The sequence below is a fragment of the Sciurus vulgaris genome (genome assembly GCF_902686455.1).
Source record: "Sciurus vulgaris genome assembly, chromosome: 5".
Lineage (NCBI taxonomy): Eukaryota > Metazoa > Chordata > Mammalia > Rodentia > Sciuridae > Sciurus > Sciurus vulgaris.
The window spans coordinates 2,176,057-2,199,323 of NC_136465.1; the positions used below are offsets into that span (position 1 = coordinate 2,176,057).

Here is a 23,267-nt window from a genome sequence, read left to right on the forward strand (position 1 = left end):
CATCTTTGTCTTTTCTACTAATTAAGTTCAAAGCAACAAACAAATTCTAAGATTATTTTGGGAAGAATTCTGGATTTCAAACTTTGAGTCTCTGCACCGTAAGAACCTGCATTTCCGCTTTGGAAAAGCATCTAAATTGCCCATCAGGGACCAGCTCGGAGCTGCCTCCGGCTTAGCCACCCCATCGCAGAGCCATTGTCCAGCATGCATCAGGCAAGACTGTGTTGAAATCTGGTATCAAGAAAACAAGGCTATGAGGCCAACAGCTACGTCCAGCCGCATGGTCTCAATGTTCAGTGAGAGCAAAGGTCCTCGTTCCTTATGTCTCTCACATCAGAGACGCTTAGAAACCAGAGCAGCGGCAGGAGCCTGCTCCAGCTGCCAGCAGCGGTCACTGTGCAGGAAAGGCTTGCTGGCTTGGTCCAGCTGTCCAGGAGACGAGCTCGCCCCTTGATACCTGCAGTGGGAAGCCCGTCCCCGTCATGAGTGGTAGTTAGTGCAGTTATGGTCATAGCACAGCCGCCCCCACTGGGGCTGCCACCAGAAGGGTCGGCTGCTGGGCCTGAGCCACAGTGTCAACCCAGCCTCGGGATCCCTGGGAGGCAGAGGGCTGCAGATCAGTTCAGCCTTGGGGCAGAACTTCATCCACCAGATCAAGGAAAACCCTCGCCAAAGCTCAGTGACCTTGGGTGGTGACATACACCATGTCCTGGAAGGGGGCATATCTACGGACATGAAAGCTTTGGGTTTGGGCCCGCCTGCTGTCACTCTCTGGGTCTACTTGGTTGGTCCTGATTTGTGCCCTTTTTAATAGAACTGCAGTCCTAAGTAGAAGCACAGCTTGCTAAGTACAGTGAGTCACTTCAGAGAGGTATTGAGTGGATGCCCCTGATGGGGGCCGTGCAGGTGGCCTGGGGGCTCTGGAGCTTGCAGCTGGTGCCTGCGGAGAGTGCTGCCTTCCACCTGTGCAGTCCATGCAAACTAGCCCTACCTCCAGGAAAGGGTGTCAGAACTGAATTGCAGAAATGTTTGTCTAGAAATTTTTTAAGAAAATTTCTACTTGCTAACTTCCAAAACAGGAATGAGAAGAGTCACTGTTTTTCAGTGTGACTCTTTGGCATATGTCCCTAGGAAATGTGTTCATGTCTTCCATTACTCTAAGCTGCTTTCCTGCCACTTTGGTCAGTCCCACGGCTGCCTCATTATTGCCGGCTCTGGCCCTTTGCTGGCCTCACATGCATTTATGGTGTGTTCAGTGACACGTTCCTGCCTGAGAATATCAGGTGGAAACTGAGTTCAACAGGAGACACTTCCGTCTGAAAACCCGGCTGACTCCAAGTGCAAACGAGGAGACAGCATCGCATTCTCAAAGCTGAGTCGATGGCTGTCATTCAAGAGAAGGCTGAACAGGCGGCTGTTACACACGGGTTAACACACAGAGATCTGCCACACGGGGAGACTTGATCTGCAGATAAAAATGTGCCAAAACACATGCTTGGAGAACTGAGCAAAAAGGCGAGCTGCGTGTGCTGGCTACCAGCTCACAGCCGCAGGTCCTCCTTGCAGGCAGTGCCCAGCCCATTTGCCCAGCCATTTCACTCATCTGTTATGATGCTTTGTGTTTCTCTAAATCCTGGAAGAATTTCACTTACCCTCCTGCAGCACCAGAAGCCTACCATGGTGCTGCTTATGTACGCGAACGGAATGAGAGCAGACCTGGGCTCCTGCCTGAAGGCTGAAGCGATACTGCTCTGATGAATGTCAGACGGCCTACCTGCCTTGGACCTCAACCCGTCATTTGTGGTGGCAGCTCCCGCAGGTGCGGACAGCACAGCACAGCCAGCACCGCTCAGGGGTCCGCAGGCGCTCAGGCACCGCACTGCACGACACCTCTGTGCATTTATCTGCCCCTAGCCAGAGACCTGGTCCCCACACACTTTAAGTGACAGGGCTAAACTCGGGCAGACCCTGTGAAGGGCCCGCCCTCTCCAGGCCCTGCCTTCCATGCAGGGGCCGCGCAGGGAGGCATGCGCCCCACAAACCCTGTACCTTCCTTCCTGGGGCTGGCCGGGGCCATGATGGCTACGGGTGACACGCCTCAGGTCATTTTCGCAGGAGCAGACTGGGGTGTGACTCAGGGAATCATCGCTTGTCATCTCGGACAGTTCTACGTCTTAATCTGTTATCCCTCTTTGTAAGAGGAGGAAAGCACAGAAACCTTGTTCCGCCTGCTACTTCCAAGGTCACACGGGTTGGGTGTGAACAGGAGCCAGCACGCCAGCGCTTTGGAAGGGCCGGCCATCGTGACCAGGCTGCGGCCAGGAGCACGGGGCCTTGGTCACCCCTACTCCGGTGGGGAAGTCCATGTAGGGAGGAGCACAATGAGCTGCTAGGGCAGAGGCAAACTGACCCAGCTCTGCGAGGCACTCAGGGACCACGGCAGCCACCTGGTGCACGGGCGTCTGTGCCCATGGAGTGCCCGGGAAGGTGAGAGGGCCGGCTGCAGCTGGAGGCACCGGGTCTGGCCCCAGGGCTGGCAGCACCTGGGGCCCTGAGGCGAGAAGGACCGTGCTCCTGGAACAAGGCACAACGGACAGGGCGCAGGGGGCCCCGGCGCAGAGCCACTCCCAGGTCAAGAACCCATCCCTCATCCCTCACCCCTCCCCGCCCGCTCGTAGGGCTGCCACTGGCTTCCGCTGTCCACCGTCAGCCTCGGGACACCTCTGCAGAGCTGAGCGGCTCAGGGCCCCTCCCTGGATCACGAGGTCCCTGCGCACACTGGATGCACAGGAGCCCGGCAGGGAACCCCCAGCAGTGATCACTGCAGGTTGCTTTGGTTCCCATCCCAACCCAGCAGCAGAGACCGGGAGCTGGCCCTACCTGAGAAGCTGCCCAGCCGTGGGCCAGTCACGTCCCCACCGTCGTGAATCTCAAGGGAGTCCCAGTTCTGCTCCGTGGCGAAGCTGATCACCTGAATCTGCAAACCATCATGATGTGCAGTTAATATTCATTTATGGTTGAGTATGATTAATCAGATGGTGATAAGCATATATCAAAAACAAAGAAAATAATCCATGAAAGGACACAAAGATCTCTACAAATAACAGTTGACAATTTTTATTCTAAAACTGTTTGTATTCCAAATAGAAAATATTTTGTAGAAATGTTAAGAAAAGAGAAATAGATTATATGTTCTATGCTATTCAAGATGACCAATCTAAAGGAGGAAGAGAGGAAAGAAGGAAGGAAGGAGGGAAAGAAGGGTGGGAGGAGGGAGGGAGGGTAGGAAGGGTGGATGGAAGGAGGGAGGGAGGGAAGGAGGAGTGGGCAAAGACAGGAGCAAAGGAAAGAAGGAAAGCCCAGGATAGCTGGCTAAGCCCCAGAGGCTCTGGGCTGGAGGGACACACCTGGATTCCAGAGCCCTCCGTGACGGTGATCCTCCATACACAGTTCAGGTTGTTGCCATACGGCTCAGGGTACCCGGGGGAAAGAATCGTCCCTCTCCGTTGAGTGAAATTGCCACTGCATGGAACTAGGAGCCACATGGAATAAGTGTAAAATGCAGCAAGGATGTTAATCTGGCATCAGTTTTCTCTTCCTGTGTGGTCAGATGGTAAGAGGAACTTCACCTGTACCATAGGGCTCTAAATGGCATTTTTAGCCAAGGTAGAGTTTAGTCTCTCTGAAATTAGCCATGCCAATGATGATTACCTATTGTGCTACTAACTTCCAGCCTTTGAGCCTCTACACTCATCTCTTCAGGTTTCCTAAGAAGGGACTGCACCTACCAATGGCATCTCCAAAGTGACTTCTATTTAGGATAATTCATCTGCTTAATTTGAAGCCCACTGCAGAGCGCTCTCTTCCTACACAGCCCTGCAACTCCAGATGATACTAGGGATTTATGAGCAAGTAGAAGGCGAAGAAGAGATGCTTAAAATGCAAATGAATTCAAGTTCTAATCATGATTACACCAGAGTTTTCTACATAAAATGAAGCAAATACACTCTAATAACAATGCCATTGCCACTCAGGCTGCATTGACCTCTTGCTTTTCAGACATCCGTCAGCACAGACGTATTAAAAGAGCATTACCCAAGTGCTACAGTCAATCTGCTTCATCACGCTCTACCCCAGAGCGAAATTATGTCCCAGAGCCCTGACTTCAGAATCGAGGCCTGCTTTCAGACGTGGAGAGGGGAAGCATCTCTGCTCTACTGCTCTAGAGTCTCAGGACAGCCGTTCTTCAGGTTGGCTGCTGCTCAGTCACTTCTCAAAGCACAACCTGCTCATCATGCAGCTCAGGAGACGGCCACTCTGGGTGGACCAAAGAGCAACCCTGGAGAGCAGCTCTGCACTGGCCACTGTGAGCCACAGCCTGAGCCTGTCACCCCACCTGCAGAGGCCACTCACCAACACAGCTGGGCACTGTGTCATTCCACTGAGCGAGTGCGTTGGGCACGGACTGGCAGCGGATAGCCGTGGAACCCTGAAGCAGGTACCCTGGGTTACACTCAAATCGAACGATGGAGCCTGCGGAGAACTCGGAGCCAATTCTCCTCCCGTATCTGGGCTCGGGGACAGAGCTGCACTGGGTGTCACTGGTGCGAGGGACAGCTAAAGGCAAGCAGAACACATCTGTCTGAGTCTTCATGGGCAGAACATGAACCTTGTCTGGAGAACAGACTTGAGTCTGAGAGTGATGCTGCTGCAGAGGTCGACACCTCCAAACCCCTCTGTGGGGCTTGACCCTGGGAGCAGCTCCACACCCACACTCCAAGCTCAGGGTGACCCGAGAACCACCTCAGACTTCCCAGTTAGAGCAGGAAATGGGCATAAGAACAGTGCTTTATGAGGGCTGATTAGCATTCAAGCAAGTAATTGAATACCCAAAGAAGTACACCACCATATCACAATGAGAGAAACTGAATTCAGCCTTGTTATGGTTTGGATGGGGTGTCCCCCAAAAGTTTGTGTGAGACAATGCAAGAAGGTTTGGAGGAGAAATGATTGGGTTATGAGAGCCTTCACCCAATATGTGAATCAATCCCCTGATGGGATTTACAGGGTGGTGACTGAAGGCAGGTAGGGTGTGGCTGAGGAGGTGGGTCATGGGAGACGTGCTTTTGGGGTGTATATTTTGTATCTGATAAGTGGAGCTCTCTCTCTCTCTGCTTTCTGATCATCATCCCTCTGCCATACTCTTCCGCCATGTTGTTCTGCCTCACCTCTAGCTCTGAGGAATGGAGCTGACTGTCCATGGACTGAGACCTCTGAAAATTAACTTTTCCTCCTCTAAATTTGTTCTTGTGAGGTCTTTTAGTCATAGCAGCAAAAATGCTGACTAAAACAAGCCTCCATCATCTTAAAATCTAGTGGGGAAAGCCAGTCTATACAGATTCCTTATGACATGACCATTGCCATTTAGTAAGAAAATTTAAATAGAACTACCATGTGATACAGCAGGCTCAGCTCTGGATTCATCTGAGAGAACTGAATTCAGGGCTCCCAGAAGAACTCTGTACCCCCAAGCTCTCTGCAGGATCACTCACTATGGACAAGAGAGGGGAACAAGCTGTCTTGTCAGCAGAGGGATGGGTAAAGAAGGTGAGGTCTAAACATGTGTACACTGGAATGTGACTCGACCTTAGAAAGGAAGGAAGTCCTGCACCTCGAGGACACCTGCAAAGTGAAATACGCCAGTCCCTGAGGGACCAGTGCTGCCCACCGCCACACACATAAGGCAGTCTAGGAGCTACGATCATGTGCTTACACAAGCCAACAGCACAGTGGGCAGCCCCAGGGCCTGGCTGGGGAAGCCGAATAAGTTCTGCCTGCAGTTAGCAACACTGCACTATGCACCTAGAACATGTTCATGTCACTACGATAAGAAAGGCGGCATGTGTCACTGTGATGGGCTGACAGATCTGACTCCATGAGAATGTTACAGGCCAGACTCTAAGGGAAATGACTAAACAGACTCCATTTTGCTCTGAGACTCCATGTTATGTAGGAAATAAGCTTCTCCCATGGGAACACCCCACTTCTGTGCCCATCATCAGTTACTTAGCGTGACGTTTAGCAATACAAAATGACAATTCCTATGTAAGGAAAAATTGCTCTTTTGATCCCTATTGCTCCTAAACAATGTACCATGTGAACAGTGATTGTGTGGATGTTAGTAACCATTCTTTAGTTTGTACCTAGGTAAGGGTCATTTTGACCCACTTCCCCCTCTGTCGATGATCTCATGTTGTTAATGTGTAATTTCAAATCATAGCAACAGACACTTATGATTAATGTGATTTTTGGTATAAGAACCCCTACAACCCTGTGGTCGGGGCTGTTCTTTCAACAGCCATTTTGCACTGTGTGAGACAGTCAGCTGGCCAGCTTAATAAAGAGTCTCAAATTTGAACTTCTAGTGGTGATCGGTCCATTCTTAAGTTGCACCCCATAACAGTCATGGGAAGCAGAACGGAGCTATTCACTCTAGGCAGAGGGAAGACTCAGGCAAGGGAGGTTCAACCTGAGGCCCATTGTTCAGTCAACCCTGGCTGTGTGACAAAAAACCCTGATGGGAGGGGAGGGGAGGGGAGGAGAGGGGGAGGGGGGAGAGGGGAGGGGAGGGGAGGAGAGGGGAGGGGGGGGGAGGAGGGGGGGGGGGAGGAGGGGGGAGGGGAGGAGAGGAGAGGGGAGGGGAGGAGAGGAGAGGAGAAGGGGGGGGAGGAGAGGAGAAGGGAGGGGAGGGGGGGGGGATGGGGAGGAGGGGAGGAGGGGAGGAGGGGAGGGGAGGGGAGGGGGCACCACACTGGAAGAAACCAGACCACCTCTTAGGGACCCTGGCGACTCTCCAGGGCAAGGTGGGTGGGGAGATGGCACACTTCCCCGGTGACCACCCAGCACTGAGTGAGAGAGTGCCTACTTTAAGAAAGCTTACAAATATCGTAATTGCATGCTTTGGAAATGAGAGAGAGCAAGGTACATCACACAGCAAGACTGAAGTTCAATAAAACATTCTCACAGGAAAGGACGCCATTCTGTCTGAATGAGTGAGGGGAAGAGCCCAGGCATCTCCAGCTGCCTGGCACTGAGAGAGTCCTGAAGCAAAGCCGTGAAGAGGCCCAAGGCGCCCGTGTCCAGCCGAGCAGGGCTCCCTACGCTCGCCAGCCCCGGCTGCTCTGATCCTTCCACCTCCTGGATGAGAATGAAGACAGCGACCTGAAGCCCCTCTCCTAGCAGCCCGAAGCCCAGGGAGAAGTCACACCAACATTCCAACACCCTGGAGTGAGGCCAGTCTTTCACAAGCCCCCAGGACTCTCTGAGACTGTTGGTTTCCCATGGTGTGTGGTTTTGCCACAGGAGGCAAAGCCCTAACTCTGTGAGATGACAGGTGTGTGTCTTAGTGTCCTTGGGTGGTCGGAATGGGCAGGAGAGTCTTCACGCAATGTGGGGTGAGACATTTACTTAGGTTGTATGTCAGAAATTGCCATCTGCAAGAGATTTCTCCACCTGTAAATAGAACATGGGGTAAAGTTTGAAAACTACTCAACTGGCAAAGGGTCTGTGGCAACCAGCAAGCCTCTGGAGACAGTCACAGACTTTGAAGTGTGCACGTCTGCTTTGTCCCGTAGTCAGGGACAGCGTGTGTGCTGTGTGGGGTCCTGCTCTCAGTCCTTGCTGCTTCTTACTCAGCGCTCCAGCCCTGGAGGCAATGTGCTCATGGACTCCTTCTCTTTACCAAGGGCCTGTCTCCAGGCTGCTTCTCCTAAGCACCCTGCCATCCCTCTTCTAATTGTTCTGAACAGTGGCAGACGCTATCTTGGTAACTGCTGCAAAGGAAGCTATTCCATGAGAATGGAAGTCAAAAGATCATTCTGACTGAACTACATTTCAATTCAGTGTTGACATATTTTCTATCAGAAATGAAAGTTGATAAAAGTACATATCATCTATTTTCTATCATTGAAAAAATTCATGATATATCAGAATTAAGTATTTCCCTAACTAATAGAGGAATATAGGATAACTATTAAATTCTGATGTAATAGAGGACTGCTTAAAATTGTATTTGTCAGACCTCTACGCCTAAGAATTGTGTTACAGTTGAAAAATGGTATAAAAGGGAAAATATACCCAAGGGAGACTTCCATAGTTATCTCAAGGATTTTTCACCAAATGAAGAAGCATCTCCCACAGAGATCTCCGTGCTTATGCCCAAGTACTTGGAAAGAGTGTGTTCTATGGCAAAGGCAACACCTATGTCAGAGACTTCAAGTACAGGGACTCTTGTGAGTCTGATGCAGGCTGCCTTCATCCTTGGAGGCTCCCAGGCAGGAGAGACAGCCTCCAGCACCAGGGAGACACGCTACCCTGCTAAAACTTTCTTCCTGAACCTGAGGGCTGTTTGTTTTTAAGGCAACCAACTTTAAAGAGCGACATCTGCATTTGAATGCAATCCTGGAGAACATTTCTCAGAAGAAGACATGTGGAAAGCAAAGAGAGGAGACAGATTCCAACATCTGAGAGGTGGGAGAGAGGAAGCCACGAAACTCAGCCATGCGGCCTGCGGGTCTGGGGACAGCCCAGCTCTGTCCTGCACTCGGCCCTCCCAGCCGGGCCTGTGCCCGCACCTTCAACTGGCCTTCCCCACAGCGTCTGCCCTCCACCGAGATTCCTCTCCACCAGTCGGCAACGTTCCACACTGCTGCCAAACAAAACCCAACTCCGGCTGTGGGCAGGGAACAGGGCCGTGCTGGCGAGGCCGGTGAGAAGCAAAGCAGCTGACGTCGGGAGGACAGCTGCTGCAGGGCCGAGCGTGGAAGCACCAGGGACGTGTGCCCGCCTTGTAGGGTAAGCGCCGCCTGGTTTCATTAGTCGCCTGCCACCACCGCGGACACAGCCGCAGACGCGTGCATGCAGCTCTTGCTGCCCCTCACGGGAGGTGCAGGGCAACCCCCGAACAAAACACATCCCGGCGCCCGCAGGAAGAGCCTGCTGTGTCCACCCGAGGCACTGCCCTGTTCCCTTCGGTGACTGAAGAACATCCGTCCTCACCTCATCCCCCCTGGCATGGAAACATCTGATCTGACAAGCCATTACCAGTAGGGGAATGTGAAAATATATTGTTGGATTACAAATAAATTTTATGCTGAAACTTCTTTGTAAAAACTATACATTTCATAGGCTCTTAATTCAAAAATGTGAATATCTTCAAAGTGGAAAACCAATTAAGTGTTATAATCCATGTCATCTAAAAGGAGAGGGAGACGGAAAAATCGGAGAAGGATGCTGTTCTGGGCGTGGCCAGGGAGGGATGGGGTTGTGGGCGTGGCCAGGGAGGGATGGGTTCTGGGCGTGTCTGGGACTGAGATGCTGTTCTGGGCATGTCTGGGGGCATGGGAGGTGATATTCAGGGCACCGCTTGGAGGCTGGTAAGGAGAGCTGCTGTCAGGGTTGGAGATCCAGCACCCATGCCATGGAAAGGGAGAGACAGACGAGTGGACATTTCTAAACAGTGCCCTCTGGAGAGGTGTTATAACATGTGGCTTTCTTTTACCCAAGAAATCCACTGTAAATCTTTACAATTTACTAAAGTTGGGAGAAATCCACGTAGATCCTTCCAGTTTAGTAATTCTGGCATGAGTTCTTTGGGAGGCGGAAGGAAGCCCTGAACTGCGTCCTGGAACACAGGAGGAAGCAGGCTGTGCGAACCCCTGGCCTGCACACAGGAGCGTTAGAGACAGCATGGTGTTGATGAGAAACCTAGGTGCCAGCTTGCTGCAGGGTGGGCGGAGGAGGAGGTGTGGATGGTGTGCCACAGTGCGCACCTGCCTGTGGTAGGCAGGAAGGTGGATCATGGCCACAGTTAGCTGGTCTTTGCTGGACTGTCCACTGATCGGAAATCAGTGTGGATCTCAGGACTGAGAGGCATATACACTTTGTGTCACCAAAATGTTTCTAATGCAAAGTAATGACTTCACAGAACAGAATCAAAGGCTTCTTCTAATACTTGACTTACTAAGTAATGCTGTGGGCGATTTTTAACCTTTGCTCTGACCTAAGAATATACTGGCCTTTGGTGAGGAATGACAAGGATTCCCACAACTGTGTAGCACATCCCAGGCTCTGCCAGCCTCTGCCTGACAGTGAAAGGGTCAGGGGCTCAAGAATAGAGGAGGTGACCTGGGAACACCTGGGAACACCTGGGAACTCCTGGGAGGTAGGAACCAGGTAAGGAAACCCTCTCGTATCTAAGAAGAAACATGCAAGACTAAACATGCCCAGGCTTCCGGTGTAAGAAGTGCCTGTGTCGCGTCTTCAGGAACTTGCGCATGCAGGAATAACACTCCCAGGCCTTCTGCTTCACTGGGGAGTGCTGAGCATTCCTGCAGGACTGGTTCTCACTACAGCCTCTGCTTCTCAAGTCTGTTGACCACATGGGGCCCAGGACACTGCCACACAGCAGGATAGGGTGCTCGGTCCCCAGGGATGGGCTGCAAACTGAGCCCACCTACCTCTGCTGCACACAGATCCTTCTTGCACAACTGGGCACTGCGAGTGTGCAGCTCCACTCCCAGAGAGCGGCCAAGCCCTGAGTTCCCACTGAACAGCACCAAACAGCCATGTGCCCCACCCAACTACAGCACCAGCTCGGTGGCGGATCCATGCTCCAGAGCTAACTGCTGCTTTGTGCTGCTGGTGGACTCCTGGCCTTCCATGTGTGCTAACTCTCTTCCCACCCTCAGGCTTTCCAAATGCAGCCTCCTACTCTCAGTGACTATGGAAAACAAGGGAACCAAATCCAGCAAAATCCTAGGATACTTAGGGCACCTTGTGGAAAAGGCCCTGTACACGCTTCCTTTCTTTCCTTTGTAAGTTTGGGAGGCGAGGCTGTGCAACATCGTTACTGATGCCCCCACATTAGAATGAGGATAACCGGGGAGCGGGGAACAGAGAGCCACGGATGGGCCGAGGTGGTGACCCCTGCACATTGACTCACAGACAGTTTTGCACTCCGACCCGCTCATCTGTGTTCATCGATGTTCCCAGCAGCCCTTCACAGTCAAGCTGTCTGTCTGGTCACGAGGCCTAGACCCATTGCCAGAGAGGTCAGCAAGTCACTGTGCAATTTTAAGCTTTAAAAATTCACAAAAGAAGGAAGCAGAAACTGGCATAGGAAGCACTGTTCAGGAAACTCACACGATAGGGTTCAAGTAATTTCTGGGTTTCAACATAACAGCTATCTTTCAAGAACCAACATTCAATTTACCTTGCATATGTATTGAAATTTCCCCATTGCTGCTGAGTGATTTATAACTTGCATTCATGAGCCTCTTTTTGTATCTGCAAAGGATTTAGCTTTGATGAAAAGACCCTGATTTTTGCATAACCTCAATGGTTAAAAGCAAGAAAAAAAAAGGTATATTGGAACTTTATAAAATATTGAAGATGTTAGTCAGTACATATTCTTCAGAACAAGGAAGCTAGATTCCTTCTATAAATGTCTTCCTTTACTCTCTGCTTTCCTTTTAATGATCAGTATGCTTTTAAACAAGAAAACATAATTTCAAAAATAGGTTTTCTGAAGATAACATTTGAAGATAAAGACACTGAGTCATTTGCATGAGATATTTCATCTGATTATCTGACAATTTCATGATCTTTATCAAAAATCAGAGGAAGTGTCTTGGAGAAGCAGAGACTGCAGAGAATGCCATGATTTGAATTTTTCCAGGAGGAAAAATATACTTGGAATAATTGGTCCAATTTCTTTACATTCTGAATTTTGGCTTGTGAATATGCTTTTGCGAAGTAATTTAGAATTTATTTGAAGAGAATTAGGAGTGACAAGAGGTGGGCTCTTTAGTTACTCTTCTAATAAAGTCAAATTTTAAGAAATACTAGCTAATTTTTCATATTTTAACAAGAGCTGCAACTTTACAATGTGAGTACATTTAATTCAATACCATAATGCTTTAACTAACTCCTGCCTAAATTGGGTTAGAAATATTTTTGCCTCCTACTTATCTGGCAAACATTATTCCCACATTCTTTCCACTATTCTTTAAGTATTTTTATTGTTGAAACTGAGGCTTCATTTACAGTAAAATATTTTGATGATGTGGCTTTTGTAATGTGAGATTATTAGATAGGAGGTATAAATTAGATGACTTATTATTTTCCATAATTTTGGAAAACATAATATCAAGGATGCTTTCTGAAGTCTTTATTAAGGGAAAGAAAGCATTGTTAAAAAGTGATTTCCCTCCAACTGAAAGAGAATGTTTAGGGGTGACTGTTGGCCTCTCTGGGCTGGAGGAACACTAAACCAAGAATGCTCCTTAGGTCTGGACAGTTCCTCTATTTGAGGAAAATCTCACTCAGATCCCCATCTGTAGGCACGACAAGATGCATGTGACCCCTGCTCTCACCCCCAAACTTGTATGCAGTTACCTGGCAGTTTCCTGAGTTCATTTAATTAATATGCAACACAGGGGAGCATAGTAGGGGAAATTCTTCAGACTTCAGATCTTTGAAGCAATCCCAAATTTGTTTTAAATGAGTTCCACAAATTTAAAAATAACATAATAGTGTAGAAGAGCCAAAAGGTAATAAAACCACAAACAAATGAAATTAGGTAGGTAAAGTGAGAGGTATCTAAGTGTCCTTTGCTTGGTTGGTTTTGTTAAATTGTTGTTTAAGTTAATTCTTCCAATTACAGGTGGATTTACCTGACATATTTTAAGTGTATTTCATTCAAGCCCTTGCAAAGATTTAAACTCTAATGAAATGGTTTACTTAAGCAGATAAAATCTTATATTTGCAGACATTGTGAGATATGCAGAGCTATTCAAAGGTCATTTGATGAAGATCTGTCTCCAGATAGTGCTGGAAAAATGAGACGTTATTATGGTTGGGGAATAGAAATAGAAAATTCAAGTATTAAAACAACAAATAATACTTTCGTTAAATAGTTTTATCTTACATAAATAACCTCAATTCCTTAAATATCACAGAAGTGCAGCATGACTACTCGAGTGGTCTGTCTGGAAAGGGTGTAGCTGCAGGGTTAGCGGCTCTAAGCGGGGGAGGTGGGTGGGGTGCAGGTACCTTGATAAACGAAGTGGAAGCCCCTGGCAGCTGCCCCGCTCTTGGCGCTGAATCGAAGCAGGATTTGATTGGATGTAGCCAAAGGCAACGTTTCACCTAGAGATGAAGACAGAGATCATTCCTGGGGGCGAGAAAATACTCAGCCCTGTGTGGATGACAGTATTCATTCAGCAAGATAAATTTTAACTTGGAATTTCACAATGAATTTTTGAACTTTAACAAAATTAAACTTTATTTTTGGGTTTAAGACCAGACCATTGCTTTTATCAAGACTTTAAAATTCTGTTCCTCTGGGTGCATTCCAGTACAAAGTATTCAATCATTATTTCATTTTTGCTTTCTGCTGAAGAAAGCAAATTTACACTGATTTGATCCTTGCTTGCTAGGATTTTTCTTAAAATTAAGAAAATTTCTTTGAATCCAAAGCTGATTAAAAAAAATGAAGACACTTAGAAAACGCCTACTGAAATAAAATTGTAACCTCTTCAGAAACCCTGGCCTGTATCCTATCCTGAGCAGCCTGGAGCGGGTATAAGCGGTATAAGAATTTGTTACTATGTGTCAAGATTTTGAAAGTCTGTCTTCATAAAGCTTCCACCATAGGATGTTGGTTGAAAAGAGCAAACAGGATCTTTAGATGTTTCATTAATAAAGAAATAGTGATTTATGGGTGTTAATTTTATATCCTGGGATGGGGATTGTGGTTCAGTGGTAGAGCACTTTCCTAGTATGTGTGAGGCACTGGGTTAGATTCTCAGTATCGCATACAAGTAAATGAATAAAAATAAAGGTCTGTCAACACCTAAAAAAATATTTTAAGAAAGTTTTGTATCCTGCTACTTTGCTAAATTCATTTATTAGCTCTACAAATTTTCTGGTGGAATTTCTTGGGTCTTCTAAATATAGAATCATGTCATTGGCAAATAGTGATAGTTTGAGTTCTTCTTTTCCTATTCATATCCCTTTAATTTCTTTCTTCTGCCTAATTGCTCTGGCTAGAGTTTCAAGGACAATGTTGAATAAATGTGGTGTGTATGACTAATCAGAACAAATAAAAGGGTCAAAAAACAAAAAAAGAAATCATGAAAACTGGAAATAACTAAATCTTAATGTTAGTGGCTTCAAGATTGATACATATCCTTCACTTCACTTGGTAACTTAGCAAATTTACCAGATTTACTTAGTGAATGCTGAAATGGTAGCAGAAATACAAGTAAAGTGGCTGACCCATTGACAAGGGGTATGGTAAATAGATTTTGATTAATTAATCTAACAGAATGGAGCTTTCCCTTGGTATTGAGGAGGACTGGTTCTGGGAACCCTCCATGGGTACCAGACTCCATGGATATTCTCTGTGTGTGCCCATGTCCAGGTTTTAAATGATTTACAAACCGTTAAGAGTTTTTGACTCCAGGGAGAGGATTAAGAAGCAGAAAACAAATACATGCTGCAAGTGAGTGCCCAATCTGTTTCTGACACTCACCTGTTCTATTGACATATGACAGGTTGTACAACCTTACCAAGTAACATGATAAAGGTGGGTGCTTTCTCAATGGGGCAAGACACTTCTGAAAGTTCACACCCCAAACAAGCTTTTGCTAAACAGAACTACAAAGACAATCGCTAAATTTCTCATTCATCTAAACAAAGAAATAGACACATTTAAAATGAGTCACCACAGACGTCTCCCGGGATCGTGAAAGCATCTAACCTGAATGAGACCCGGAGAGCGAGCTGAGGAGTCTGGCCTGGGGGTGGGTTCCGTCAAATAATTCTGCCAAGTCGTTCAGCGCTGTCTGGAAGTAGGCAAACTGCCCGAACACCACTGGAAAATAAGGGGTGGAGGGAAGGCACTCTTTAGAAAGAATCGGGGAGCCCAGGTGCACGACCGCTGGCCGCCCTCCCCCAGGTCCCCCATTCTAACAGTCCTGTAAAAATAAATTTATTTTTTCTGCACTTTAAGTTTTCAGTGACAAAACAACTTTGCTTCTTGTTCTTTTGGTGCTTAATAAAAGGAGAAAAATTACTGCTCTCTGTGTAATTTTAAAATTAAGCGAGGTTTTTTTTTTTCCTTTTAGTAAATACTGCATTAAAATAGTAGAAGAACATCTATAAAGGCATTCCATTAATTTTTGTGTAATCAGAGACATTTTATTCAATAAAAAGTAAACAGATAAAAATGCATGGTAATTTGGTGAGTAATTTAAAATTCAGTACAGAAGTTATTATATTAGCAATTTATGTTAACCCACCACCGAATTCACATTAACTCGTTCATAGCCTTGGTTCAGCCGCCCAGGGCTTGCTGCTGTCACTCCTCTGTACAAGTTTATTCATCTCACAGGTTAAGTTGTGTGAACACCCCTTCTCCAAGGCAAACACGAATACCTATTTTACCATGAAAACATCCATCAGTGTTTGTGAATTTAAGTTGGTGATAATCATCCTTTCCCTGGTGATGGGAATGCCCGCAGCGCCAGTCATTCCGAATCCTGCCAACACGGTGGGCATGCGCGTTGGCTCGCCAGCCAGGCTGTTGGTGAGCACACAAGAGGCCGCGCCCTTCAAGGGGTGTGCACACGTCTGCACGCTCACTGGAACGCTGCGTAGGCAGCAGAGTGTGACACATGCGTGACGCGCCTGTGACCGCGGAGTGTTGAGTTCCGGGGAGCAGCACGAGGAGGCGTGTGGATGGGCGGAGGCCCCGGGAGCGCTCGGCGAGCCAGGGTGCACAGTTCCAGAGGAGGACGTCGTGACTGCTCTGCGTGCTAGCGCACGCGCACCATTTCCAGATCAATCGCGTTTCATCACGGTGGTGGTGGAGCACGTGGGTCTCAGGTAGAACGAGCGTGAGCCATATGTATACTTAATTCCTACTTTTTTCAAGGAATCTTTAGCAAACCATCCACTCCATGCCAGAAACTAAGAGGAACTAAGAGGAGTGAGGAGGAGGCCGACGTGGCCGCAGGACTGTGGCTCACGGGGACGCGGAGCGCACCGGGGGCTCCCGCCTTCTGAAGGACTCAGCCGTCCCGAGGGCTCCCTGGGCCCAGCTCTCACGTGTCGAGTGCTCAGCGCAGGTGCACTCCTGGAACTCATCTGCTGAGAGTCAAGCTGTGCACAAGAGGTGGAGGGTGTCCCTGGGCAAAGTACAAAGGGCCAGGGACTTAGGCTGCAGGACGTCCTGCCCAGCTGTGGGGAAAGTCCTCATTTCCCGGGGGACAGTGTTTCGGCTAGTCTCATGGTTTAGCGTGCAGTGTCCCCCAAAGCTCAGGTGTTAGATCATGTGATGATTTTCACAGGTGAAATGATTATGAGAGGTGTGACCCAATCAGTGGGTTGATCCACTTGAATGGATTAACTGGGCGGTAACTGTAGGCAGGTAGGGTGTGGCTGGAGGAGGTGGGTCCCTGGGGGTGTGCCTTTGGGGTCTATATTTAGTCCCTGGTGAGTGGTGTCTCTGTTTCTCTCTGCTTCCTGGTTCCAGGTCCTGAGCCACTTCCTCTGCCACACACTTCCGCCACAGTGTTTTGCTGCACTTGGCCCAGGCCTGTGGAGTTTTTAGACTGTGGACTGACCCTCTGACACCATGAGCCAAATAAACTTTCCTCCGCTGCTTCGTCCTCACAGGCATATTGGTCCCAGTGATGCAGAAGCTGATAGAACAGTGAGAAGGTAAACCCCCCACCCCCGGCTGCTTTTTGTCTAAGGACGGAACACAAGGACTTTTTCACCAAGTGGACCACAATGAGCAAGACTTTGGAGGTGACAGTGTCCAACAGTCTGGTTTGGCTGTCACTCGGTGGGTCAGGGAAGAGTGGGCGTGGTGGCAAAGACCTGTGGCAGCCCACAACTCCACGGCCCGAAAGGCCAGCCCAGGACACAGGGACACATGTGTTTCACTCAGCAGGCAAAGGAGTGGGTAAATGTGTATCAGGACATGAGCGTGATCCTCTGTTGTTTCACAGAGGATACCTGGTGCTGCTTTGGGATGAAAGTAGAGACCCTGGCATCTCTGACGACCTGTCTTACATGCCACTTCCCATTTCGGGCCTGTGCAGACCAGACTGTGAGCAGCCCTTCCTGTCCAGCACCATCCTGGTCCACACACCAGCTGTGCACGCCCAACACTGAGCATGACAGGACACAGACGACATTCATATCTGTGAACAGGAAATTCAGCACCGACAGCAACATGGGAACTCGGAGAACAAATGACAACGAAGCCCGTCCTTACCGAACTCCTTTGGCACGGTTATGGAGTAGAGGCATATCTGGCCAGCTGTGTAGTTGTGCGGGTAGTTTGGTGACAGGACCACCCCTTCCGATCCTGTATACTGGCCTCCGCAGGGAGCTGCAAGCAGACCAGCCAGAGTTAGTGCAGGACAATGAGAGGGTGGCAGCTGAGGCCGCGAGGCCGCGGGCGCAGCAACTGCTCATCCAAAGGCTGGGCTGAGCGCCCAGACCCCATCCTGTTCTGCACGGCCCCCAAAGTAACAAAGTCAACACGGACGCCTTCCTAGAGCAAATCCAGTGACACAGAAGGAAGGCCTACTGTTGTTCCCAAGACCGTCAGGCAGGTCCAAATAACAGTGAAACCCTGCCGTAACAGTGAAACGGGGTGCAAGGACACTGATAGTTAATTCCCGACAGGCTCCTCAAAACTCCATAGCTGATTCCATCAGCATGCTGCTGTCAGAGGGAAAAATGGTTTCCTATTGGAGTTTCACAGCTGAAACCAACACACACAGCTTCCCCTGGCGGCTTTGTTTCACTTTGCAGTTCATAGGCTCAGGTGAAGAGGAGCGCTAGCAAGGCTGCTGGGATCTCTGTGAAGCCACTGCAAGGCTCAAGGAGCACATGGCCAGAAAGTTGGGGCAGAAAGACAGATGGTGAGCAACAGAGCTCAGTGTGTGTGAGTGTGTGTATCTCTGTGTGTACATGTGTGTACCTCTGTGTACCTGCATATGGTGCATACATGTATGTATCTGTGTATCTGTGTACAAGGGTATGTATGGATATGTGCATCCATGTATCTCTGTTTGTCTACATGGGTATACATATTATACGTGTGCATGAGTATGTGCATGTGCATATTTGTGGATGTGTATGTGCGAGTGTGTATGTGTATATGTATACATGTGTGTGCTTGTATGAGTGTGTGTGTGTGTCTGAGTGAGTGTGTGGGTGTATCTGTGTGCATGGGTATATCTCTCTGTGTGTATGGGTGTATCTGTGTGTGCATAGGTGTATCTGTGTATGAGATTATCTGTGTTTGTATGTGTGTGGAAATGGGGGTATCTGTGTGTGTGTGTGTATGGGTGTGTCTGTGTGTGCACTGAATCTGTGTGTGTATGGGTGTGGATATGTGTATATGTATATGGGTATGGATGTGTATATGGGTGCATCTGTGTGTGTGTGTGTGTGTGTACCCATGTGTGTATCTGTGTATGTGTATCCGTGTGTGTGTATGGGTGTATATGGGTGTACCTATGTGTATCTATGTGTGTATCTGTGTGTGTGTACCCATGTGTGTATCTGTGTATGTGTATCCATGTCTGTGTGTATGGGTGTACATGGGTGTACCTATGTGTGTATCTATGTGTGTATCTGTGTGTGTGTGTTTATCTGTGTGTGTGTGTGTATGGGTATGTCTGTGTGTGTATGGGTGTGGATATGTGTATATGTATATGGGTATGGATGTGTATATGGGTGCATCTGTGTGTATCTGTGTGTGTGTGTGTGTGTATCCATGTGTGTATCTGTGTATGTGTATCCGTGTGTGTGTATGGGTGTACCAATGTGTGTATCTATGTGTGTATCTGTGTGTGTGTGTGTGTATCCATGTGTGCATCTGTGAATGTGTATCCATGTGTGTGTGTATGGGTGTACATGGGTGTACCTATGTGTGTATCTATCTGTGTATCTGTGTATGTGTGTGTCTGTGGGTGTGTGGGTGTGTGATGTGTCTGGCTTCCCACAATCCTCTCACTCTGGTATTGCTTTGGCTGAGAAGACAGGAAGTCCCCATAGCCCTTCTGTTCCAGTCTTCCTCAAGCCTCCCACAGCCGACCCCCAGTGAAGAATCTGAGTCCCAGCCCCTCCCCTGCCGTCTGAGCGTGGAGGTTGGTGTGTCCTGGCCTGTGCAGGTGCAGAGGGGACTCTGAGTCCCCAGCCTCTCCCCTGCCGTCTGAGCGTGGAGGTTGGTGTGCCCTGGCCTGTGCAGGTGCAGAGGGGACTCTGAGTCCCAGCCCCTCCCCTGCTGTCTGAGCGTGGAGGTTGGTGTGCCCTGGCCTGTGCAGGTGCAGAGGGGACTCTTGAGTCCCCAGCCCCTCCCCTGCCGTCTGAGCGTGGAGGTTGGTGTGTCCTGGCCTGTGCAGGTGCAGAGGGGACTCTGAGTCCCCAGCCTCTCCCCTGCCGTCTGAGCGTGGAGGTTGGTGTGCCCTGGCCTGTGCAGGTGCAGAGGGGACTCTGAGTCCCAGCCCCTCCCCTGCCGTCTGAGTGTGGAGGTTGGTGTGCCCTGGCCTGTGCAGGTGCAGAGGGGACTCTGAGTCCCAGCCCCTCCCCTGCCGTCTGAGCGTGGAGGTTGGTGTGCCCTGGCCTGTGCAGGTGCAGAGGGGACTCTTGAGTCCCAGCCCCTCCCCTGCTGTCTGAGCACGGAGGTTGGTGTGTCCTGGCCTGTGCAGGTGCAGAGGGGACTCTGAGTCCCAGCCCCTCCCCTGCCGTCTGAGCGTGGAGGTTGGTGTGCCCTGGCCTGTGCAGGTGCAGAGGGGACTCTTGAGTCCCAGCCCCTCCCCTGCTGTCTGAGCATGGAGGTTGGTGTGTCCTGGCCTGTGCAGGTGCAGAGGGGATGTCATGGATCGACCGCTGCCCCAGCCTTGCCAGCCCCCATTCTTATCTTAGTCCTGCTTCCCTGATTAGAGCTCAGACTCTTCAGGCTGCCTAGTCATTCACAATCCTGCTGCTCACTTGTTCTTGATATGGCGAATTTCAAGCACTCAAAAAGTAGAGATTAGATAGCATTCTTAATCCTTTGAGCATTGGTTAGCACACTTGAATCCTTATTAATGAGCTGGACGTTCTCCACGATTAATAAAACTCAGGATACAGAAATACTAATGCTCTGACACCTCATTCATGATTTTCAAGAGTTAATGGTTTTTCAACCAGTTTCCCAAATCCTTGTATTCCAGTCCCCTGAAAAATGTAAGTCTATTCCAGGTGTCAATGGGACATGGGTTGCTCTGGTCCCTTCCGAGTGGCTGTGGAGGCCTGGGTGAGTCAGCACCGCCTCCGTGCCAATGCTGCAACTCAGCATGATGCCCTCATTCCAGAACACCCATGTTGACGTCTCACACTTTTAAATAGAAAAAGGCCATCTCCCCTCTGGGGTGAAGGTGCCACCCCTGCTGACATCCGGGCATGTGGGGAGCCCCCACACCCAGGGATGTGCCCCTGGACTGTCTTCCCAGCCTGTTGTGTGAACCCAGACTGGCTATTTCAGGAAAATCCTTTCTTTTTCCTCAAAAGTTTAAAGGTCAGAGTTGTAAGAAGAAGTACAAACAAAAACCAGAGACCTATTTCCTTTTAGCCCAGTCATGTGGCACTGAAGCGGACCATTATGCAAACACGCCTCTTCAAGCGTAATAAAACACCTGTTTCAAAGTTTAGAAGTGTCGATGAAAAGTGGAAAAAATCATTTGCCAAAATTTTGATGCCCAAATTATTAGGTGTGGAAAATTTAGTCTTCTGAAGAACCTTTTCAGATGTAGTTCTGAAGGTATAAGTGCACACACTTACTTTGTCCCGGGATTGAGTAAAACATCATTGCTGATCTAAAGTCAAATATGAAATGAAGAAAAATGAGTGTTTTGTTTTTACCACTAAACCGCGCTTATTCCTAGACATTCTTCCTGAGACTTAAATAATAATCACTGTAACTAAGGAGTGTATCCCAGAGGACAGCAAAGACTTCTGAAGTTGAGAAAAACATTCAGAGAATGCTTGTTTGATTCTTGAAAATGGTGCTGACTCTCGTCCTGTGCTGATGTGGGAAGCAGACACCCTCCTTCTTTACTCTATATTAATGTGATCACAAAAGAAAAATTAATACATGCATCCCGTTTGAACCCACCCTGCTGAACTGCTTTGTAGGTGAATAGAGATTGCTGTGGCATTTGTGACAGGTGGCAAAATGAGACCCAACCCACCCCCTTGGTTGCCTGGAATGTACATCTTACACGTGATGTGATGGTTTCATCCTGAGCACTCCAGGAACTACTCTGGCAGATGGGAGCCATCCTGGCCACTAAAGGGGTTCTGTGCTACTTCATTCAAGTTCAGTTCCAATTCCATAGCAAACCTCGATGGACAAAACTATGGGCCATAAGCAGTATAATGAAAAACTGTTTCTGGCATCTAATGCAAACTGGTCCAGAATTCACTGGCTGCCTCCTATAACGTGGCAACCGTCAAAGGTTTAAAATATGGCAAAAGCCATATTGTGTAATTGCTGACCTGAGGGACCCACCAGCACTGATTCATGCACAAAATGCCCCACTCTCCATGAGCGATCCCACACGCACAGTGGGGCGTCATCTCTGCCTGTAAAGGTTTGGAACATGGAGGTTTATTTGTATGCCGATGGAATACCGTGAGTGGGAGTCAGAGTTCCACAGTCCATGAGCATCAGTGACTGATTAAAAACCATGTCCGACTTCACTGGTCTTCAGCCTTGGGAAAAAAGTAACCTCTACCTTGACATCTGATCACAGACGGAGGCCCCAGCGGGCCTTCCCTGTTTCCTGTTTATCCTGTGCCTAACCTGCCACTGTTACCAGGAAATTAAAATCGCATCTGAATTTAGCACAAAGTAAATTCCCTTAATATTCTAGGTGTGAAAAAGCCCTCAACTTCACGATTCTTCCCTCATTTCATGTCCTGTTGTCCCACTCACACTGGTCCCCGCGGGCAATGCCATCCGGAGTCTGAGTGGGTGCTAAGCTCAGCAGGGAGTACCCAGAACCAGGAGCCCCCGGGAGCTGTGGGCAGAGCCGGTGCTCCACACAGCACAGCAGAGGCCACGCTGATGTACTTTGCCTCCACCCACCTCCTGACCTCCGGAAGGTGTTCCTGTGGCCCTCGGGCAAGAACAAAAGGTTTATCCTAGCCACTTGTCAATTCCTTAGATTTCTAGCGTCATCCACTCGGTCCCCACTGCACGCAGCATCTGCTGGTGGACACGACGCCTTGGCTGAGGCTCTCAGAAGGACCAGGGATCAAACTCAGAGATGGGAGAACAGAGCACGCCCGGTGGTGTGTGCTGGTTTGGGTTTTTACACACACATTTTTTAAACTCCTACCTGGTGAGAGGGGCCAGTGGCATTGCTGGGCTGACTGAGGAGGAAATACGCCCTTTCCCAAGTTCAGATCATGCCCTAAAGCAACGGGGAGACCTGTGCTTCTGCCTCCTCAGCTCTTATTACTCACTTACCTACAGAAGCAACCAGGGCCTCACGTGTGCCAGGCCAGGGCTCCTCCGCTGAGCTGGACCCCAGCCCCATTTCCTCAATCTCCACCTGGGGTTGTGTCCACAGCATGAGGAGGTCTTACCTGAGGGACTCCAGTGGAGCCACCCAGATGAGACGCAGAACAGCCAGCACCCTGGGGACCACCCCCAGGCTACCTGACCTCTGTCCCTATGGCTTAGTTCTGATCACTCTCAAAGGCTGATTGCACTTTTACAAGACGGTTTTGTTAATTCTCTCTCTAAATAAGGAATTACAAAGTAATTATACTTTGGGGGAAATGACATGTCTGTTCAAATGATGTATGTATTTCAAAAATGTCTTCCCCACCCCTGTGCCTCTGTCTCTCCTTCGATGATATCCATCTGTCTCACCACCTAACCCAGAAACCCCTAGGCAAATGCAGAAACAGCTGGAAAATGCTGATTTGTACCTCTTCTGTAGATCAAGTCTAAAATACTCAAAAAGAAGTGTCAGAATACCCGAGTGAAAGAAAAGAAACATGCCCTCTGGAAACCATGGTGTGCTGGCTCCATGAAGCCATCAAGGCCTGTCAGGAGCTGGCTGCCTGCGCTTACTCAGAGCGTCCTCCACGGCTGGAGGGTCGCTGCACTGGAGTGTGAAGCC

At 48.9% G+C, this 23,267-nt stretch overlaps 1 protein-coding gene across 2 annotated transcripts in view; it reads right to left on the minus strand.

The window, feature by feature from the left end:
- CSMD1 (CUB and Sushi multiple domains 1) overlaps nucleotides 1-23,267 on the minus strand; it is a 290,133-nt gene that overhangs the window by 178,426 nt on the left and 88,440 nt on the right. For both annotated transcript variants that reach the window (XM_079142910.1, XM_079142909.1), the window contains exons 10-15: nucleotides 17,351-17,467; nucleotides 14,825-14,938; nucleotides 13,114-13,209; nucleotides 4,414-4,617; nucleotides 3,408-3,532; nucleotides 2,881-2,977 (exon numbers count right to left, since the gene is read on the minus strand). In XM_079142910.1, coding sequence (XP_078999036.1) covers nucleotides 2,881-2,977; nucleotides 3,408-3,532; nucleotides 4,414-4,617; nucleotides 13,114-13,209; nucleotides 14,825-14,938; nucleotides 17,351-17,467 — 753 coding nt within the window. The remainder of the gene's footprint in view (nucleotides 1-2,880; nucleotides 2,978-3,407; nucleotides 3,533-4,413; nucleotides 4,618-13,113; nucleotides 13,210-14,824; nucleotides 14,939-17,350; nucleotides 17,468-23,267) is intronic.